General features: G+C 39.9%; 2 protein-coding genes and 1 long non-coding RNA gene across 7 annotated transcripts; 2 read left to right on the plus strand and 1 right to left on the minus strand.

Annotated features, from left to right (window-relative positions):
- Positions 1-793: 793 nt before the first annotated feature.
- LOC138127339 (uncharacterized) lies at positions 794-2,208 on the minus strand. Its single transcript, XR_011158192.1, has 3 exons — positions 1,707-2,208; positions 1,564-1,657; positions 794-1,506 (listed from the first exon to the last, which is right to left on the minus strand). It is a non-coding gene; the product is annotated as an uncharacterized lncRNA (long non-coding RNA).
- Positions 2,209-2,216: 8 nt separating this feature from the next.
- On the plus strand, positions 2,217-4,974 carry LOC138127336 (protein MTO1 homolog, mitochondrial). Of its 5 annotated transcripts, none has more exons than XM_069043364.1 (8): positions 2,221-2,741; positions 2,792-2,910; positions 2,958-3,455; positions 3,506-3,809; positions 3,857-4,020; positions 4,069-4,403; positions 4,483-4,762; positions 4,816-4,974. In XM_069043364.1, exons 1-8 carry the CDS (start codon positions 2,546-2,548, stop codon positions 4,912-4,914), a joined length of 1,995 nt encoding a protein of 664 aa, XP_068899465.1. In that variant the 5' UTR covers positions 2,221-2,545; the 3' UTR covers positions 4,915-4,974. The 5 variants fall into 5 exon arrangements, with proteins under 5 accessions (XP_068899469.1, XP_068899465.1, XP_068899466.1 ...); XM_069043365.1 differs by having other exon boundaries at positions 2,597-2,737; XM_069043367.1 differs by having other exon boundaries at positions 2,597-2,737; positions 2,969-3,455.
- Positions 4,975-5,052: 78 nt separating this feature from the next.
- kl-2 (dynein heavy chain 2, axonemal kl-2) lies at positions 5,053-22,389 on the plus strand. Its single transcript, XM_069043363.1, has 44 exons — positions 5,053-5,262; positions 5,315-5,743; positions 5,790-6,068; positions 6,122-6,582; positions 6,638-6,895; positions 6,950-7,315; positions 7,367-7,882; positions 7,936-8,175; positions 8,231-8,401; positions 8,447-8,639; positions 8,687-9,035; positions 9,085-9,331; positions 9,500-9,748; positions 9,802-9,971; positions 10,021-10,350; positions 10,400-10,586; positions 10,639-11,250; positions 11,298-11,517; positions 11,566-11,728; positions 12,146-12,462; positions 12,511-13,016; positions 13,071-13,362; positions 13,417-13,715; positions 13,765-13,967; positions 14,016-14,201; positions 14,256-14,679; positions 14,730-15,139; positions 16,108-16,418; positions 16,467-16,735; positions 16,783-17,067; positions 17,122-17,303; positions 17,352-17,559; positions 17,607-18,058; positions 18,113-18,284; positions 18,343-19,350; positions 19,403-19,602; positions 19,655-19,968; positions 20,014-20,320; positions 20,373-20,589; positions 20,638-20,829; positions 20,877-21,061; positions 21,117-21,607; positions 21,658-22,059; positions 22,110-22,389. Exons 1-44 carry the CDS (start codon positions 5,196-5,198, stop codon positions 22,262-22,264), a joined length of 13,494 nt encoding a protein of 4,497 aa, XP_068899464.1. The 5' UTR covers positions 5,053-5,195; the 3' UTR covers positions 22,265-22,389.
- The last annotated feature ends 128 nt before the right edge of the window (positions 22,390-22,517 follow it).

Consider the following 22,517-nt stretch of genomic DNA (forward strand, 5'->3'; position numbering starts at 1 on the left):
AGCCAGAAGAAGCGGACGATGTTCTCAGTTCAGAAGAAGAAGAGAGTGACAGTGCTAGTGCGGGAGTGCAGAACAAAGCAGAGTACCCGAGTGCGAGTGATGCGGTACCCACACAAGCACCAGAGGCCACCGGAAGACCTCAGCGCGTCCGGAGACCTCCGGCCAAGTTATCTGACTGTGTGACCGACTAGATTAGGAAAGCAGTTTAGTGAATTAATATGTTAGGGACTTAGATGTAGAAATGTAATGTTAGGAAACTAGGTTTAAGGAGAAAATGTGAGTTTGTCGATGCGGGACGCATCTTGTCATCAGGATGGTCGAGTGTTAGCTTTAAGAACGTAGGTTAGGCAACTCTGTTAGCTAGTAGGAGTACTGCGGGTGGTATGTGTTTGCGGCACAGGGCGAACCACCCCCTACCCTTGTAGGAGGGAGAACCGCAGCTGGACGGGGCAAGATCTGACCGCGGCCTCTTCCTCAAGCAGCGCTCAACGAGACCAGTTCGATTTCTGTTATCTTTATCTACCCTTATTGTGAAATACACATATTCAATTACTTCAGTATTTGTTTGCTGACGACCCCCTTTGAGCTTCTCCAGAACCACCTGACACGAGTCCAGAGAGAAAGACGAGACGCAACAGTTGTTTTCATATTTCTTGAGCTAGAATCAATGAAAGCACTCAGTGCTCCATGTATTGAAACAAATTTAATAAAACTTCGACTTAGTCAGTGTCAAAATGACAAATATGCCAAACATTAAAAGCTTGGTTATGAACTTATGAGTAGCTAAGGTACTGTATTTTCAATTTGGTTGTAGGTCGTAAAATTTTATGGTACTTTAAGTTAAAGATCTTGCGGGGCTTATAAATCCTAGTTTACCACTAGCAGTGCCACGGTACAATCTGGCCAAAAGGGCATAATTTGGCTAGCTCGTTTGGTGGTGGTTAGGGCGCCACCCGCGGTAGAGCTGGGTTCGATGAGGTACCTCCGCAGGTAGGGACTCAAACTAGGCCAGATGATGTTAAATTACTATAAAGTTAAAATATAAACAACGTAGTTGGAGAGGGGGGTCCTCGAACTTGGATTTATTAGTGAATTAGTTGTTACTAAGCGTTAAATTACTGATATGCACAATTAATGATTATAGATTAAACGCGGAGGTTGGTAGCTATCAAGGCTCTTACAGAATTATTAGTATGTATAACGAAATGATTAGTCAGTAAAATATGAAAGGCTACGGTAAGGTTGCTCTGAAGGAGCGGTTGGAAAAAGGGTAGTGACAAAGTTGAAATTATGGGAATTGTTTGGTCATTTGCTTGCCGTTCCTCCTAGTGCAGGTGAACTTAGCTCCTCGGTTATAGCGATTGCTGCAAGTCGTGGCGAGATTCGTAAGTCGGCAAGATGATCGAAATTATTGAGATTGTTGGAATTTGTTGGAATTGTCGAGATAGTCGGGATAGTCGGGATTTGTTGGACTGAGGTTGTTAGGGCTGAGGTTGTTGGGATATTCTACAAAATAAAAAAATCTGCTGTAAAGAGGCGATATCTAACATCATCCGCATATACCTCTTGGCAGAGAAAATACCCAACGGATAGTTATCGACTGGAAAACCAGAATATTCGCTCTATTGTGCCCAAGACTGCTGATGATGGTCAATGCCTAAAAGAGTATCGTGAGGGCGCGGTGATTTTATGCGAGAGACACATACCTCTAATGCCTATATCCGTAAGATCCTCCAAATGGAGCTGCAGGGTACAAGGCGCGGTAATTCTAAACAGACGGTATACCTTGACCCTTGAAGACTATGGTACTTTGGAAATCCCAATCTAATGGTAAAGTTTGCCCAAAATAACCACTTCAGATACGGCACAGGTTAGCGTCTCTGTTTTCTGACAGGCAAGATTTTTTTAGAATAACAAATTAAAAAAAGAAAGGTCCGTTGCTAACCATGGATTTCTTGATGTTGCAAAAACCAAACGATAGAAAAAAAAAATAGTGACAATGTTGCAAAAACCAAACGATAGAAAAAAAAAATAGTGACAGCAGGTAATATTTTAAGCAGGGTTGTATTGTACATTTTGTATATTTGCATTGTACGGCAAACGGCACGCGCCGCTTCCTAACCTTTTCAAACCCAACCATTGTGCCCGTTAATCGCTCATAATATGCAATAAAATTTTACGACCTACAACCAAATTGAGAATACAATACCTATGGTTTAGAAATTTTGACAACTGAATGACACAATCTGCCCAGTTTTCCGTTAGTGTCTTTATATTTCCGTGTCCGCAATAGTACTATTCGTTGTAGGTTGCGCTTACGGAAGGAAATTTACAAAGTTGTGAATCGACCTTTAGAATATCTTTCAAAGTTGTGTGTATTGTTCTAACCTCACTTTTTTTATTGAAAATTTGAAAAACACTCCAATTTAATGATCGAACCGTATAAAAGCTTTAATTATTAGTGCCGTTAATACCGACTTCAGATTTTTAACTTCGTAGTGAATCTTGTGATAATCTTTGTGTCTTAACCTAACCTTGTTGAAAAATGTTGAATTACTGTCGAAAGTTATTGGGGGCTCCCCTAAAAATTAACCATTTTCGAACGTTTCACAACTTTCCTTTAGAAAAAAAGTATGATGTTATAGTTGTGGGAGGAGGACACGCTGGTAGTGAAGCATGTGCAGCCGCGGCTAGAATGGGAGCCCAAACTCTATTAATTACCCATAAAAAAGAAACCGTAGGTAAGTGATGCGTTTCAATAATGTGTCACCAGTTAAACAGAAATAATCAGGGGAGATGTCGTGCAACCCCTCCTTCGGTGGCATTGGAAAAGGCCATTTAATGAGGGAAGTTGATGCTTTAGATGGAATCTGTGGTCGCATGTGTGACTTGTCTGGAATACAGTATAAGGTGAATTTTTATTAATTGTTGATAAAAGAAGTAATTATACCATTTAGGTCCTCAATAGAAGAAAAGGCCCTGCAGTCTGGGGCTATCGTGCCCAAATTGACAGAGATTTATACAAAAAACATATTCAAAACGAATTATTTAAAGATACACCAAATTTAGATATTCTAGTTGCTTCTGTTGAAGATTTAATTGTAGAAAATCCCACCTCCAACAACAATGGCCAGACTACCGTAGAGTGTTACGGAATCATTTTAAATGATGGTACTAAAGTCAGTTCAAAAAGTGTTGTCATAACAACAGGTACATTTTTGAATGGACAAATTAACATTGGTACAAACATTTATCCAGCTGGCAGAATTGGTGATAAACCATCAATTGGTTTAGCAAAAACTTTGTCTTCATTAAATTTGCGAATGGGACGCCTGAAAACAGGAACCCCACCTAGACTTAAAGCTGATACTATAAATTATAAAGCTTGTAATATTCAAAAAGGTGACAACCCACCTCTGCCCTTTTCATTTATGAATGACAAAGTTTGGATAAAGGTATCAGACTATTTTTGGATTTAATTACCCTTCTGATACATCTTCTTTAGCCTGAAGATCAGTTACTGTGCTACTTGACTAAAACTTCTCTAAAAATTGAATCAATCATAAAAAATAATCTGCACGTCAATCGACACGTTAGTGAAGAAGTCACTGGTCCAAGATATTGTCCTAGCATTGAATCAAAAATTTTGAGATTCGGAGGCCGTGAACATCAAGTGTGGTTAGAACCAGAAGGTTTAAACAGTAACGTAATCTACCCCAACGGTTTATCTTGCACACTACCTGAGGAACTGCAAGTTCAACTCATACATACAATACCTGGATTAGAAAAAGCAGAAGTTCTTAGACCAGGTTTGTAATTTAAATCTTTCATTACCCCAGTGACTTCCATTTTCTAGGATATGGTGTTGAATATGATTTTGTCGACCCTAGAGAACTACAAACCACTTTGGAATTAAAAAGAATCCATCATTTGTTCCTTGCCGGTCAGATTAACGGAACGACAGGGTATGAAGAAGCGGCGGCGCAAGGTATTATTGCAGGAATAAATGCAGCAGCTCTGGTAATTTTACTTTACAATTGCATGTAAGTTGGTAACATTGTCTTTTAGGCTTTGGGAAAAACTCCCATCACTATAAGTCGCACTGAAGGTTACATAGGCGTACTCATTGACGATTTAACAACTTTAGGAACAACTGAACCCTACAGGATGTTCACTAGTAGAGCTGAATTCAGACTAACCTTAAGACCAGACAATGCAGATCAAAGATTGACAGGGAAAGGTTTTCAAGTTGGCTGTGTTACAAAAGAGAGATATGACAAAATGGTGGAGATCAAAGAGAAAGTTGCTGAAAGTATAGCCCTTCTGAAGAGTATTACTAAAACAGTGTCCCAATGGAGGAAGTTTCTGCATGTGACTCCATCCAAGAACCCAATGCAAAAATCGTAAGTACGCCACTGTTTTAAGGTTACAGTTGTGCTAGTTCATTATAACTGTGTTGTCTTTAGTTATGTCAATTTATAGGGCCTTTGAAATGATTGATGTAAATAATGAAGGAATAACAATTTCAATGTTGGCTAAGGTAGCTCCAGAATTATTGGCTCTAACTCACGATCCGTTGCTCGAAAACCGCCTTCACATCGAGGCATTGTACGAATTTGCTGCCGCAGAACAAGCAGTAGAAGTAGAAGAAGTTCGAAGAGAAGAATCTCTAATAATTCCGAAGGATCTCGATTATAATTCAAATAATCTCAATCTCAATTCTGAAGAAAGAGAAAAGTTGTTAACTATTCAGCCACAAACAGTAATAACAATCAAATTATTTTTGATAAATCTTTAACAAAACGAGTGTTTCAGATAGCAGCTGCTAGTAGAATACCAGGACTTACTCCTTCTTCTGTTTTTAGACTGTTACGATTTGTCAAAAAATACCCACAGGCGCAGGCTACATTGTAATTGTTGCTAATATTTTCGACTGTTTATTTAACAAATACAAATATACATTCATATAAATAAGTGTTTTTTTAATAACCTGTGCAGCCAATCAATAACTAACTTAAATCTAGTCGCTGCGGTGACCCTAGGCGGTGACATCCCCGCTTACGAAACATCAAGTAGGCAAATTAACGGTTTCCATGACAACGTCAATAAATAAATATTCTTTTTTGCTTAAACGAGACAAAGCACATCATAAGAAAAGAATAAATACGAATAAATAAAGTGAATTGATTAATGCAATGACGACACCGTCACCTCTTGAAGAAAATGAAGAAAAAGATTCACTCTTCTCGGATAAATCCGAAGGTAATCACACATTTCCTGTCTTCATTTGGCCATTTCAAATGTTTTCCCTTAGATAAAGCGGTAAGAATACAAACTCCTGAAATCGACACCAGCGAACAACTAAAAGTCAGTTACACCGACGAAGAACTGGACAAACTGGTGGGTTACATCAAGAACTTAACCACACTTTATGACTTGCGTCCCGACGATTGGAGAGAAGAGAACTACGAAGTTATAAAACAGTTCTTCTTAACACCCACCGAACCACTCCTGACAATCTATTTCCTAAATGATGAATTATCTTGTCAATTGGGCACACCTGCTAGACCGGTCATGGATTTGACATACTTCCTAAGACAACCTCTGGAGATTTACGACGTTAACACGTTCTTCGACACAATCAATTTTGGTACAATGGACGATAACATAGAAGGAAGCATTTTGAATATAGTCGAAAATGTGTACGCACCAATTTTTTTCAAATCCAACCATTGGCCCGAAAGTAATGTTGTACTGTGTGATTTTTCCCAAATAATTGTTTTGTCTAGGTGTTAAAAACGATTTTTCCCACAATCTCCATATGTTCTTGTCCAAATTTACCGACGTTCACAGTAAACTCTTCGGTTTGACTATACTGTATATACCACGCGAGGCACTGGAAATTCCAGTCGACGTAGCCAGTCTCGACAAAGAATTGGTAAAACGACTGGAAGCCATTGTCGTGTATTGGACCAAACAAATCCGTGTAGGTCTCCAAGATCAAGACCAAAACACTCCTGACGATTTACTGTGCCCCATCGATGAATACGATTTTTGGGTTTATCGATGTAAGTTCTCAAATTAATCTTGTGTTGTGATTATTCCTCGGTCAAATCTTCAGTTGAAAATTTGTCTGGTTTGAACTACCAATTGACCAACCAAAGCTTGAAACACATCTGTGACATTCTGATAGCAGTGCAGTCCACTTACGTGCATCAGTTTTTGGTGCTGGCTGACGAAATCGAAAGAAATGTGAAAGAATCGATGTCGAACATTGAATATCTTCAGATACTCAGAAAACCGTGTACTGAACTCTCCGAAATTAAAAAACCTGACGAGATGCGTGAGAAATTAGCTGAAATTCTGCATTTAATCAGATTTATTTGGCTGAACAGTCCCTACTACAACACAATCGAGAAAATTACAGCTTTATGTAGAGCGCTGAGCAATCAGGTCATCTTGCAATGTACAAATTACATAAACTTAGATCTTGTCTTTGAAGAAAAGAAGAGCAGGGAAGGAATCAAAATGTTCGAGACTTGCATCGACGGCTTGACACAATACATCAGGACGTACGTTCTGGTATGCAACTATCAAACCAAAATCTGAACAAAACAAATACCTAATATAAGTGTAGATTTCCCAGAGTCATAACAAATTTGGAACGAGACCGTGGGTCCTAGACAAGGCTCCAATTTTTAACCATGTCGACTCCTTTATACAGCGCTGCAAGGACATGATTGAAATATGTGAAGCTATGATTAATTTTGGACGCCACGATGAGACCGAGGAAATACCAAAACCAAATTTCGGGGGCTCCAGACGAATGGAGTTTCTGGTTTGGTGCAATAAGGTCGAGGAAATGTTTGCAGAAAGCTTGAAATCCGTTCAAGATGTACCCACGTTCCTTGTATTGTATTTACCTTTCTAACTGTTCAAACATTTTAAGGTGAAGAGTATCATTTTGGACGTCCAAGAGTCACAGTGGTACGACCAAATGTTGCAATTTAAGAATCGTATGAAAGACATTGAAGTGGTGATTGAGAACTTAACGAATGCGCTGTTCGAGGAAGTGGCAAATGTGGAAGAAGGTATCGAGAGTTTGGCTGCGTTGTACAATTACTCGAAACGAGAGAGTCTCAAGCCCTTATTCGACGGAAAGACTCAGTTTGTGTATGAAATGTTCAAAGAAGAAATTCACGAGTGCAAACGGGATTTAACCAATCAAGAACAATACCCAGCACGCCTACCCTACTACGCTGGCAGAGCGATGATCGCAAACATGAAAAAAAATAGACTCGTGATTATTAGAAAAGTGAGTGTATTCATTTTCGCTAGGTCGTGATTATATTTCGAACGATTTCAGCTTTTCGAGGATGCGAAATGGTTGATGCCTTGTAGCATCTCGCAAGAAATTTTTTCGCAGTTTGAGAAACTGGCCAGCTCAATTGACGAAAGGATTTTAGGTTTGTATCGTAAGTGGAACGATCGCGTGGGCGAAGATGTTGGCAAACGCCTCAACAGACCCTTGATGTGTAAAAGCATCACAAAACCAGGTCTACTCGAGTGCAACATAGACAGATCTTTGTTGGATATATTTACCGAGGCCAAGTACTGGGAGTCGCTCAAGTACGAAGTACCAGCTCATATTAAGTCAGTGTATGAAAAATCAGCCAATGTTAAGTTTGTTTACGAGAGTGTCTTGGCTGTGGTTCTTGATTATAACAAAATTGTGGCGTCTCTGAGCGACGATGAGAGACTGTTATTCAAACCTTTGATAACAATAGTGGAGAAAAAAATTGCTCCCGGGTTGTCAAAACTGACTTGGGCGTCAGATGTATCAGATGAGTACATCGCCGAATGCTCATATAACACTGCCGAGGTTTGTTTAAAAAAGTCACATATTTGATTTACCTACACGGTGTATTTTTGTAGTTGCAACAATTTCTAGACGATTATAAAAGTTGCAATTTGCAAATCGTCGCGATTTGTGAAAAAATTTGCGACACTTACCTGTTCCACATTACTCCTAATCATGTCTTCAAGATCAAAGAACTCGTTGTTGAAATATCAAGTCAACTTGAGAAGACGATGGAAGTGCTTGTCGAATACTACCACAAGATTATACAGTTTCTGATTTTGGTTTTTGAAGGTTTTGAGAATTATATGACGGTGGTAAGTTTCGACACAACGCGACGTCTGATGCGTTGCTCACGACATTGTTTCCCAGATGGCCAACCAGTGGATCACTTACATCAACAACTTTGACACTCTGATGGAAGAGGCGTTGAAAATCTGTTGCAGAAACTCGTTGAATCACATGTTCGAATGTCTGCACGGCGATGATACTTTAGGCCCGAATCCCGTTCTAGAACTGACAGCGAGTTTGAAAGAGAATCGAGTAAGTTACGCATTTTCAAAAGTCGTTGTCTAATCGCTTGTTTAGATCAACTTTGAACCAACGTTGGGTGAAGTGGCGAAAGTGATCTACAACGTCCTCCCCAATATAGTGGAAGCGCTGACTACTTTACCGCGACTAAATGATAAGTTTCATGTTGCTGAGACCGATTTTACTCCATATTATGGAATCATTGAGCAAGATCCGGAGTGCCAGAAACTTCAGAAGAAGCTCAACGAAGGTACGTCTTGTTAAGTCTCGTCAGGTCATCCAGATCTTATTTTTCAGAGGTGAGTATCAACGTCAAGATGATCCAAGAATACATGACGACTTGGGAACCGTTCCGCGACCTATGGGAAATCGACAAAGACCTTTTCATGTCCAAATACGAAACAGAAAACCCAAGTGCATCACAGTTTGATGCAAACATCGGGAGATATACGGAAGTGGCCAACAACGTGCAGATACAAGAAGGAGTGACAGTTGTTCATTTCATACGAATAAATTGCGCAGAATTGAAACGAGCCATTATTGAGCATTGTCTCGAGTGGCAAGTCAAATTGTGCGAGCTTTTGTACAAGCTGACGGTTAGAAATATTGACGAAATTTATGACTACATTAAAGTCAATTCAGAGGCGTAAGTATTATTTACTGTACAAGTGCTGTCATACATCGGAATTTTTCAGGATTTTAAAAGAACCACAGAATTTGATCGAAATGGAAGAGGCCATCGCTCTTCACGAACTGTTGGTAGCGGAAGTTCCCCGTAAAGAAGAAATGTTTCCTTTCATAACAGATCAAATGGTAGTTTTGGAAAAATACAACGTACATGTTCCTAACGACGTCCGTATTCGAGAGAAGGCAATTCCAACAGAATGGACTCATTACTTGGATATTCTGGCCGAAGCCGACAAGATGCTCGGCTATTCTAAGGTACTGGTCAGAGGCCACAAGGAAAATAGATATTAACACTTCCACCAATAATATCCATTTTCCTTCTTCCTTTTTTTCCTTTATGTTCTATTCACTTTTTTAACAAGATTCTAAGGTACAAATTTACTGAAAGGTGCAAAGATACATAAATTCAGTTAATTGTTTTAGGATACTTTCAAAACAAGACTTCTCGAAGATGCCGAAGTGTTGAAGAAAGATGGCAAGACTCTGCTTGATGATTTCTTGGTTACTGGTCCTTTCTCGTCGGAATGGTCTGCGGACGAGGCGCTGAAGTACATTGCTGACATAAAAGCTAAACTGGCGCTTATGAGAGAGCACGAGAAAGATTTGAGAGCAGATTTGGGCATCTTCGGGCTCAGCCTGCCCGACACGATAGAACTAACAAAACTAGAACGAGTACATGTCACGTTGTTTCTTTTACTTTTTATTTAAATCGTCCGATTCACTAGGAGATAGCAGCGATCGAGCTGGTGTGGCAGCTAACAGACGAATGGAACAAAGCTTGGGAAAAGTACAAATCGGGAGAATTTTGGAAAATCGAAACCGAAGAAATGGAACTTACCGCGCAAACTCTATTCAGAAAGTTGACGAGACTGTCTCGCGAATTAAAAGACAAAGGGTACAGACTTGTAGAAGAACTACTTCTGGTTAACGGTTTTTGTTGACAGTTGGGAGATCGTGGACCACACGAGATTGCGAGTGGACGCCTTCCGCAGAACTCTTCCGCTGATTGGCGATTTGAAAAATCCGTCGATGCGTCCAAGACATTGGGAACGTGTGCGTAAAGTGGTAGGAAAAGACTTCGACGAGAATTCGCCGGATTTCAATCTGGAAGCGATCTATGCCATGGAAATGCACAAATTTGCAGAAGAAATCAACGATATATCTAATTGTGCGACCATGGAATTGCAGATCGAGAAAGGTCTTGCTAATATAGCACACGTTTGGAAGGACATGAAGATCGAAATGGTGCCACACAAAGACAAAGGCCTATACAGGTAGGAATGAAAAAACGGTTTCTCAATATACGCAGAATTTTTCTTGTAGGATTAAGAGTGTTGAGGAATGTTTCCAAACTCTCGAAGATCATATGCTGCAGTTATCTACAATGAAAAGTACTCGCTTCGTCGAACCTTTTACCAAAGAAGTAGATTATTGGGAAAGGACTTTGTCGTACATATTGGAAACATTAGAAGCGGCTCTTTCTGTGCAAAGGCAGTGGTTGTATCTTGAAGTAATCATCGTAAATGCTGAGAAACACATTTTAATGTTTTTAAATTTTACAGAATATTTTTTTTGGTGAAGATATTCGCAAACAGTTACCAAGGGAATCTGAAGGCTTCGATCGATTATCAGAAGAATGGAAAAGCGTTACTATTCACATGCAAGCTGGAAAGACGGCAATGAAAGCCACTCAGTACGAACCTGCACCTTATCTTTATAATAAATTAAACAGAATGAATGATAAACTGGAGCTTATCCAGAGGGCACTAGAGAGATACTTGGAGACCAAGCGCCATATTTTTCCGCGTTTCTATTTTATCTCAAACGACGACATGCTCGAGATTCTGGGTAATTCCAAAAAACCGGAAGCTGTACAACCTCACCTGAAGAAACTTTTCGACAATTTAACCAAACTGAAGCTGCAAAGAAACACTGTTTCAAATAAACAAGAAGCGGTCGGCATGTTTTCCGAAGATGGCGAATACATGGACTTTACAAAGCTTGTAGTTTTGGATGGGCCTGTCGAAATGTGGCTTTTAGAAGTAGAAGCACAAATGAGAGCTACTCTAAGAAAAGAGTTTAAACCGTGTCGGAGCGCTCTGAAGAAGATGTTGAGCAAGAGGGATAAATGGTTGTTGACTTATTCCGGCCAGCTCTGCAATGCTTGCAGTCAGGTACGTTTGTACGACAAAACATGAACGCATTTTATATTTCCACTCAGATACAATGGACTACCGACTGTACCAAAGCTTTGGTGCATGCTAAAATGACTGAAAGTAAGAAGCCATTGAAGAGATTGAGGAGGAAGCAAAATCAAGTCTTGAGTAAACTATCGGAATTGAGCAGAAGAGATTTGACTAAACTACAACGCCTGAAAGCTAACTCGCTCATCACAATAGAAATTCACTGTCGCGATGTTATCGACAAAATGTACAAAGCCAGTAAGTTGTGAAAATTTCCAATAGAAAAATGAAAACATTTTTGTGAAGATTGTAGAGACACGAATTCGTTTGAGTGGTTTTCTCAGCTAAGATTTTATTGGGACAGAGACCAAGACGACTGCGTTATCAAACAAACGAACACAAGTTTCATGTATGGCTACGAGTACAACGGCAATTCTGGACGGCTCGTTATCACTCCACTAACTGACAGGTAGAGATATTTTCATATTTGATGGCGGAAACAAAAGACTGAGAAATGTCACAAATTTGTACTGTCAGTGTCAAATTTCTCAAAGACGTTCGTGATTTCGACAGAAATGCAGCAAATTGACAATAAGAAACTTATTAATCGTCGAACTAGAGACATAATTTGTAATACGTTTGATTGTGTGAGAACAACTTTTCCTTTTGAACCACTGACAAAAATTAAAGAACGGGTTTTTATTTTTTCAGTCTATTTAGCGAAAATTTAAATTTACCTAGGCATTCCTTTTTACGGCGTTTATGAGAAATTTGACACTGACAATGCAATTTTGTGACATTTCTCAGTCTTTTGTTTCCCCCACCAAATATGAAAATACCTCTAGTTTACAAAATATCGGAAATCGTTATTGATAAACTTTACTAGGTGTTACATAACTTTAACAACGGCGCTCCATCTTTTCCGCGGGGGAAGTCCCAAAGGACCAGCCGGAACAGGCAAAACTGAGACTGTCAAGGACTTGGGAAAGGCCATGGGTATGTGGGTTATAGTCAATAATTGTTCCGAAGGTCTTGATTACAAGAGCATGGGAAAGTGTTTCTCGGGGCTGGCCCAGACCGGCGCTTGGGGTTGCTTCGACGAATTTAACCGAATCAATATTGAAGTGCTTTCGGTTGTGGCCCAACAGATCCTCAGCATACTTTTGGCGATATCTCGTAAACTCAAACAATTTGTTTTCGAAGGTAAAACAACCAAAACAATTTGTATTTTTTACTGATTTTGTGATTTAGGAACGGAGATTAATCTAAAATTAACTTGCGGAATTTTTATCACAATGAATCCTGGCTACGCTGGCAGAACTGAACTACCAGACAATTTGAAATCTATGTTTCGTCCGATTTCTATGATGGTTCCTGATAGTGCTATCATAGCTGAAAATATTCTTTTTAGCGACGGCTTTCAAAACACTAAAATCTTAGCCAAAAAAGTCTACACTTTGTACCAGCTTGCGATGCAGCAGTTGAGCAAACAAGACCATTACGATTTCGGTCTGCGTTCGATGGTCGCTTTACTGCGGTACGGTGGCAGGAAAAGACGACAGTTTCCCCATTTTCCAGAAGACGAAATAATTTATCTCGCCATGCGCGACATGAACATAGCTAGATTGACATCAGATGATTTACCACTTTTCAGCGGGATAATGTCTGACATTTTCCCCGGAGTGACCATACCGACTGTCGACTATGTGGACATGACTAACGCTATCGTAGAGTATATGAACGAACGCGGGTTGCAGGTATCACAAACAATTTTTATTACGTACAAAAAACAAATTACTTTCTTTTGAAAGCCCATACAAAGCGCCATCACAAAAGTTATCCAACTCTACGAAACGAAGTGTTCTAGACATTCAGTTATGATTTTGGGTAGGACAGGATCGGCGAAGTCGACAACGTGGCACACGCTTCAAGGAGCGATGGGGAAATTGTGCAAACAAGGAAAATCCGGCTTTAATGTTGTTCACGCGTATGCTATCAATCCGAAAGCTTTGAATTTAGGAGAGCTGTACGGGGAATATAATCTTAGTACGAATGAATGGTTGGATGGTGTTATTAGCGCTGTCATGCGAGCAACATGTTCTGGTAAATAAATAAAATACAAATAGTAAAATACAACACTTAGGGTCGAATGTACAGAGGAAACCCCAGATGAGAAATGGATCTTATTCGACGGTCCAGTCGATGCTGTTTGGATAGAGAACATGAACAGCGTCATGGATGATAACAAAATCTTAACTTTAATCAACAGTGATCGGATCACCATGCCCGAACAAGTTTCTCTGTTATTTGAAGTGGGTGACTTATCAGTGGCATCACCTGCTACTGTTAGCAGATGCGGAATGGTCTACAATGACTATAAAGATTGGGGGTGGGTGCCTTATGTTACTTCCTGGATACAGCGACAAACCAAACGCGGACAAGAATACCAAGAAACTGTAAATATTTGCGTAAGGGTGTATTTTTTTCAACGCGAATTGTTCACAGATGATGAAATTTTTCACGGTATATTTGCAAAAAATATTGGATTTTAAAAGAGCAAACTGTGAAGAAGCAGCCGGATGCGTTGAACTTAACATGGTCATGTCTTTGTGTAAACTGCTTGAAATATTGGCAACTGTTGAGAATGGTGTTAATCCTAATGATGAGGAAAATTTCGTAGACATGGCGAAGAACTGGTTCTTATTCTGGTACATTTAAACAAATGATTTGATGCAGTATTTGTAAGGTCATTTTAGCATGATTTGGTCGGTTTGTTGCACAACAAATGAAGAAGGTAGGAGGAAATTAGACGCTTTTATTAGAGAGAAAGAAGGAGTGTTTCCGATTAAGGACACCGTTTATGAATATTTCGTAGACGTTCCTAATAAATGTTTCGTCTTGTGGGAAACCAAACTACCATACGACTGGAAATATGAACCAGGGTAGTTTCGATATTAATACCGACGAGTGCTACCTACTTATCTGAACATTTCTAGGTGTGCATTTTTCGAAATCATAGTACCTACAGTAGATACCGTGCGTTATGAATATATTACAAACACTCTTTTGTCTCGTGGCTATCCAGTGTTACTCACCGGCCCTGTCGGTACCAGCAAAACTTCAACAGCACAGTCAGTTTTGGCCACTCTGGATTCTGAAAAATACGCAGTTTTGAATATAAACATGTCGGCGCAAACGTCTTCGCTTAATTTGCAAGATGCCATCGAAAGTCGACTCGAAAAAAGAACGAAAGGAGTGTTTGCCCCTGTCGGTGGTAAATTATTAATTACGTTTTTAGACGATATGAACATGCCGGCTAAAGAAACGTACGGTTCTCAACCGCCTCTAGAATTGCTGAGGCAATGGTTAGATTATCATTTCTGGTATGACAGACACAAGCAGACGAAGAAATACGTCATTGTCAGTTTGTCACAATCGTAAATAACGTTGTTTCAAAAAGTCTTTTGTAGAATATGCACGTGCTAGGTGCTATGGGGCCACCTGGTGGTGGCAGAAACGTCATATCTGAACGTCTCTTGAGCATATTCAACGTAATAAATGTCACTTTTCCCGATGAAACTAATATTTTGAGAATTTATGGTACTATGCTGGGACAACATTTGGCTGAATTTAACGAAGTTGTGAAAATAACTGGTCGAGAAATTACCGAAACCACAATCGATTTATACAATAATGTCACGACTAAAATGTTACCGACGCCGACGAAGATTCATTATCTTTTTAATCTGCGAGACATTTCGAAAATCTTTCAGGGTTTACTGAGGGCTCACAAAGACTATCACGATAACAGAACCGCACTTCTTAGATTATGGATTCACGAATGCTTTAGAGTGTTCTACGACAGACTTATAGATGATAAGTAGGTCATACTTCTTTTTTCGTCGAAAACAAAATACGGAATGTCTCAGACCTCATGGTTCTGCTCTTTCCTTTAATATGAATTTCACAAAAAAAAATTAAATCTATAGTAATTTAATTACAGCAATTTTATGTTAGCAAATCGGAGGAAAACAATTAATTAATTAATGATTATGCAGGTAAACTGTTCCGTGAACTGTTGTTAAAATGGCAACAATAAATTATTAAGGGGGTAGATTATTATTGTAACAAAATTTGAGACAATTTGAAATTTAATTTTCAATGAAATGACATTGCTCATCAATACCAATCCAATGTCATTAAAATAAAAGTCACTAGATAATGATTTTATTTTATATTTTAAACAACTAAATTAATGAAGCCAAAATAGAAAAAATAGCATGTTACACTCATTCCACATGCACAAGACATGTTATCGAACTCTTTCCTTTAGTAGAGAGACCCTCTCGTTCGACAACAGACAGCCTTGTGCAGCTCGTATAACGATATAAAGTTGACTCAAGTTGCAAAAAAACATTTTGCATTTGCAACAGCGTTTTTATGGCATTAGTCATTTGAAATTACTTTAAAACTGTACTTATATGGAAAATATTCAATCCAAACTATGATTTTCTGGCCTTTTTGTGCCTTTATTTGGTTTAAAAATATCGAAAAAATGCTGTTGCAAATGACAAGTGGTTTTTTGCAACTTGAGTCAACTATAAAGTTGACCCACGTTGCAAAAAACCACTTTGTATTTGCAACAGCGTTTTTATGGCATTAGTCATTTGAAATTACTTTAAAACTGTACTTATATGGAAAGTATTTTATTCAAACTATGATTTTCTGGTTCCTTTGTGCCTTTATTTGGTTCAAAAATATGAAAAAAATGCTGTTGCAAATGACAAGTGGTTTTTTGCAACTTGAGTCAACTATACCTACTATTTTATCATTCATCTCTTTTGGTAGGGATCGAGAATGGTTCATCGGCCAGATGGGTGACCAACTGGGCAAACATTTTGAACTGACTTTTCACAACATATGCCCAAAAAATAAAATTCCCGTTTTCGCCGATTTCGTTAACCCATACAGAATTTACGAAGATTTGCAAGACATACCAGCCTTGCGTAAGTTTTTAGAAGTACAAATGGAAGAGTACAATGTATCGCCGGGAGTTGTGAAAATGGATTTGGTTCTTTTTGAAGATGCCATGGAACACATTTGCAGAATTGAAAGAGTAGTGTCGCAACCAAGAGGCAATATGCTTCTTGTGGGCATAGGTATTAAAAAAATGATTTTGTTAATCCATCAACTAAACTGTGGTTCAGGGGGAAGTGGAAGACAATCGCTGTCGCGAATAGCGTCATATATTTGCGAATACAGCACATTCCAGATCTCGGTGACGAGAAGTTACAAAGCACCTGAATTTCGTGAAGATTTAAAAACTTTGTTCTCCATTACCGGCGTAGATAACAGAGCTACAACGTTTCTCTTCAACGATACTCAAATCACCGACGAAAGTTTCTTGGAAATCATCAATAACATGCTCAGCAGCGGAGAAGTTGCCAATTTGTACAAACCTGATGAATTTGAAGATGTAAGTAATATTTCTCACTGAAATTATTTTTTTGTAAATGAGTACAGGTAAAAACGAGACTATCGAACGCTGCAACAAAAGCTGGAGTAATTCAAACTTCCGAAGCGATGTACAACTTCCTAATAAAAAGAGTACGAGCCAACATACACATAATACTTTGCATGAGTCCCATAGGTGATGCATTTAGAAACAGACTGCGTCAGTATCCGGCTTTAGTGAATTGTACTACGATTGATTGGTTTTGCGAGTGGCCCAAAGTAGCTTTACTCGAAGTGGCAAATAAATACATAAGCGACGTAAATTTCGTTCAGACAATTACCGGAGAAGTTTTGGTAATTTTCGTTCGATTAAAATATTAGTTTTCTTACATCTTTTTACTATCAAAGGAAAAACGACGAGGATCAGTTTTGCTGTCGAGTCAAGACAGATTGAGAGAAGCTGTCGCTTCCACTTTCGCAACCATTCATGACTCTGTGGCAAAGTGTGCAAAAAGAATGGCAATCGAAATGAAACGGCATAGTTATGTAACTCCAACAAACTACCTGGAGCTAGTTGCCGGATACAAAACGTGGGGACAGTAATTTTAATTACTTAAATAGTTGTAATGTTTGTTTAGGATGCTCCACAACAAACGAGAAGAGATATCTTCGGAAGCGAACAAATTAAGAAATGGTTTGTGGAAGATTGATGACTGCCGCAGTAAAGTGCAATCTATGTCCATTGAATTGCAAGAGGCACAGATCAAAGTGGCAGAATTTCAACAACAATGCGACGAATATCTCGTAATTATTGCGAACCAGCGAAAACAAGCAGACGAGCAACAGGTTAGAAAAGCATTCGTTTGCAACAGTTTCTATGAACACAATTCCAGAAAGAAGTTACCCAGAAGAGCATCAAAATCAGAGAAGATGAGGTGCAGTGTCAGAAATTGGCAGATATTGCTCAAGCCGATCTGGACGAAGCGATGCCTGCTCTGGAGGAAGCCATCAAGGCGTTAGACTCTTTAAGTAAGAAAGACATTAGCGAGATGAAGTCCTACGGGAAACCCCCACAAAAAGTTGAAATGGTGATGGAAGCGATCATGATTTTGAAGCAAATGGAGCCGACTTGGGCCGAGTCGAAACGACAACTGGGCGAAATAAACTTTTTGAAGGACCTCAAGGAGTTCGATCGCAATCACATTTCAGACAGAACTCTCAAGAAAATTGCCAACTATACGCAGAATCCAGAGTTCGTGCCGGAAAAAGTGGGCACGGTGTCTTTTGCGGCCAAGAGTTTGTGTCAATGGGTGATAGCGATTGAAAAATATGCCAGAGTTTGGAAGCAAGTGAAAATTTTGTCTGGAAACGCACCGGTTTCATTTTGAAACTGTTTCAGGGTTGTAGAGCCGAAACAGATAAAATTTGACGAAGCAATGTCCTCGCTCAAAGAAAAGCAGTTAATGTTAGCCGAAGCCCAGGCCAAATTGGCGGAGTTAAATATCATGTTAGCTCGTCTGCAAAAAGAATATGAAGAAAAGTTGGAGCAAAAAGAGGAGTTGAATCGGAAGGTGCGTTTGGATTTAGTTGATTTGGGGTTATGGTAATGAATGTAATGATGTATCTTAGGCCGAATTGCTGAAAATTAAGCTGGAGAGGGCTTCCATTTTGGTGGAGTGTCTTGCAGGAGAACGCACCAGATGGGAAGAAACCGTCGCCGTGCTCGATGTGTCTTATGAAAATTTACCCGGAGACTGTTTACTCGCAACTGCTTTCCTCTCGTATCTAGGACCGTACGTTTCGAATTATCGGGAGGACCTGATGGAAATGTGGAAATCAGAAGTCGGAAACTTAGAGATACCGTTCACCCAAACTTTCGACATAATCACGTTTTTAACGGACCCGACGACGATCAGAGAGTGGAACTTGCAGGGACTTCCGGCTGACAATTTCAGCACCGAGAACGGTATCATAGTGACCACCGGCACTAGGTGGCCTCTAGTCATCGATCCGCAGTGTCAGGCCCAGAAGTGGATCAAGAACATGGAAGCCGCCAACAATCTCCGCGTCATCGACTTCGGCATGCTCAGTTACATGAAGGTTTTAGAAGATGCTGTCAAAAACGGTAAACCGGTACTGCTTCAAAACATACTGGAAACGATGGACCCCTCGCTGAACTCCATCCTGAGCAAGGCGGTGGTCAAGCAAGGAGGAATGGATTTAATCAAAATTGACGACAAAATGGTCTCGTACAATCACGATTTTCGATTTTTCATCACCACGAAACTGACAAATCCGCATTACCCGCCGGAAATATCTACGAAAACAACTCTGGTGAATTTTGCTGTGAAAGAACAAGGCTTGGAGGCGCAACTTTTGGGAATTGTCGTTCGAAAAGAGAGACCTCAGTTGGAGGAACAAAAAGATAAACTGGTCACTGCTATTGCCAAGGGAAAGAGACAACTAATCGATCTCGAGAACGAACTGTTGAGGCTTCTAAACGAGACTCGCGGCTCGCTCTTAGAAGACGCAGAACTGTTCAATACGTTGCAAACATCCAAAGCCACGTCTCTCGCAGTTCAAAAAAGTTTAGAAACTGCAGAGACGACCGAAGTTCAAATTGATGCCGCAAGAGAAGCAAGTTCGCACTGCTAAACCCCAACTCATGTTTATTTAATTGATGTTCTAGGGTTATCGACAGTGCGCAGAACGTGCTTCAATTTTATTTTTCGTTTTAAACGATATGGGAAGAGTTGATCCCATGTATCAATTTGCACTGGACTCGTACATATTTCTCTTCGAAAAGTCAATCCAGAATAGTCCGAAAAGTCAAGTTCTGGCCGAGCGTATATTGGATCTGAATGAATATCACACTTACGCGGTTTACAGGTAAATGAGATTTAAACAGTGAAGGTGTTCCTAAAAGGTGTTATATTTTTAGAAACACTTGTAGATGTTTGTTTGAACATCACAAGCTTATGTTTTCCTTTCACATGTGTGTCAAAATTTTGGACAATTTAGGAAAAATTGTGAAAGCGGAATACAATTTCCTGTTGAGAGGAGGCGTTGTCCTCGATAAAGAAAACCAAATGGACAATCCTTGCGCGGCTTGGTTGTCTGATGACGCGTGGGACAACATTACCGAATTAGATAAAATAGCGGGATTTCACGGTATCATAGACACATTTGAGCAGTATCCCAAAGACTGGAATGCTTGGTATACTCACACTGAACCGGAAACTTTGCCACTAATAGGTAGTAATTGTCGTATTTATTTAAATCACTGAACACACATTTTAGCTGAATGGAACGACATATGCAACAACTTCCAGAAAATGCTTTTTATTCGGTCCTTGAGAAAGGACAGACTGTCCTTTTGCATTGCAAACTTCATAGTAATACATTTGGGTGCCAAATTTGTTGAACCCCCAGTTTTAGATATTAAAGCGGTTTTGGAAGAATCTATAGCACAAACTCCTTTGATTTTTGTTCTCTCGCCGGGAGTAGACCCTGCGGGAGCTCTTGCTCAGTTGGCAGAAACCGCAGGTATGGAAGACCATTTCCAGTCTCTTAGTTTAGGCCAAGGTCAGTCGCCGATAGCCACACGGTAACATCCCTTCTAAACATAATTGCACATTTCATCCGAGTCGCACCTTCAGAATGATACAGAGAGGCGCAAAAGAGGGCAATTGGGTGTTTCTGGCCAACTGCCACCTCTCGCTAAGCTGGATGCCTCAACTTGATAAAATTGTGGAAACGCTACAAGCCGGAAAGATTAATCCTAAATTCCGATTGTGGCTGAGTTCCAGTCCTAATCCAGAGTTTCCGATATCCATTCTACAAGCTGGGATCAAAATGACAACCGAGCCTCCAAAAGTACTATCACATAGTGTCGTGACAATAGTTTTAACGATACATTGACAGGGCTTGAGAGCTAATCTGCTGAGGCTGTATCAGTTGGTGACGGAAGAACAGTTTGCTCTCTGTCAATGCCAAGAAAAGTACAAGAAGCTAATGTTTGGTTTGTGCTTCTTCCACGCTATCCTTTTAGAAAGAAAAAAATTCCAACAGCTCGGCTGGAATGTAATTTACAGCTTCAATGATTCCGACTTTGAGGTACGATAGTTTCTTTTGAAATTAAGTTAAACAAAAACGAATCGAAGGTTTCCGAAAATTTATTGACGATTTATTTGGACGAATACGAAACGACTCCTTGGGATGCTTTGAAATATTTAATTGCTGGTGTGAGCTATGGGGGTCACGTGACCGACGACTGGGACCGACGGCTTTTGATGACTTACATCAATCAGTATTTCTGCGAGGACGCCTTGGCCTCCCCTTACTTTAGGTACCTGATTATTGAGTTTTAAAAATCTTTTATTTGCCACGGTGATGGTTGTCAGATTATCAAGTTTACCAACGTATTATATTCCTCGAGATGGTTCGCTTCAATCCTACCAAGACTATGTGAGACTACTACCTAACGTGGACAGGCCAGAGGCATTTGGTCAACATCCGAACGCCGATATTACCTCTCTGATCACCGAAAGTCGAATATTTTGCGAAACTTTGATGTCTCTAGAAATTCAAACTTCAGCTGCCGAGACTGAAACGAAAGAAGAAAAAGTTTCTCTTCTTGCGGCTGAGGTGTTAGCAAAGATTCCTAACCCTATCGATTACGAAACGACTGAAAAGCTAATAGGACACGACAAAAAACCGCTAGATGTTGTACTTCTTCAAGAAATTTTGAGATACGATACGTTATTGATCGATATCCGAACTTCGCTGGACGAATTGCAGAAAGGTATCAAAGGTCTGGTTGTGATGTCCGCTGAACTGGAAGAAATCTTCACTTGCATATTTGAAGGAAGGGTGCCTTCAGGATGGCTCAAAGGTACGATCGTTAACAAAAACGCATATATTCCCATAAAGTTATATTGATAGCTTATGCATCGCTAAAACTGCTGGGGTCTTGGACGAGAGATCTAGTCGCGAGGGTGGAGCATTTTGAAACGTGGGCGAGCACGACGCATCCACCCTTACTGTTCTGGCTTACAGCCTACACCTTCCCCACTGGATTTTTGACCGCGGTTTTGCAGACAGCGGCCAGAGCCACCGAAGTCCCGATAGACACGCTCAGTTGGGAGTTTACCGTGTTGTCTGTCGATGAAAACCAACTTATAGAGCGTCCGGAAAACGGTGTGTACGTGAAGGGGATGTTTCTGGAGGGGGCAGGCTGGGACAAGAAGAACGCGTGTCTGATAGAACCACAGCCGATGCAACTCGTGTGTCCAATGCCGGTTATACACTTTAGGCCCCAAGAAGTGCTAAAAAAGAAAACTAGAGGTTTTTTGCCTGAACCAAGTAGAATATCTATTACCAAAATTTTACTCTAGGTCTGTACTCCTGCCCTTGTTACTACTTTCCGATTAGGACTGGGGCCCCCAACAGACCAGCGTTCGTCGTCGCTGTCGATTTAAGAAGTGGGGCAGAAAATTCCGATTTCTGGATCAAAAGAGGAACTGCCCTACTTCTCAGTTTATCGAATTAATTTGCGACGTTGTGGATGTATTTTCTGTAATAAATTGTTAAAAAATTATACCTATCGTTCGTCTAAATATTTCATTACATTTTTGTACGTAACACTAATAAATGACAATTTAAAAAAATAAAAAATATTTGACAGATCCGGCCAACTTTGTTCACCTTGTTTTGCTGTTTCGTCGACAACTTTGTTGGAATAAATGAAAAAAAAAAAAAGAAAATGAGTGGAATCCGCCCCTGCTGGAATGCAAAAAACAACC

This window comes from Tenebrio molitor, chromosome 3 (assembly GCF_963966145.1).
Source record: "Tenebrio molitor chromosome 3, icTenMoli1.1, whole genome shotgun sequence".
Lineage (NCBI taxonomy): Eukaryota > Metazoa > Arthropoda > Insecta > Coleoptera > Tenebrionidae > Tenebrio > Tenebrio molitor.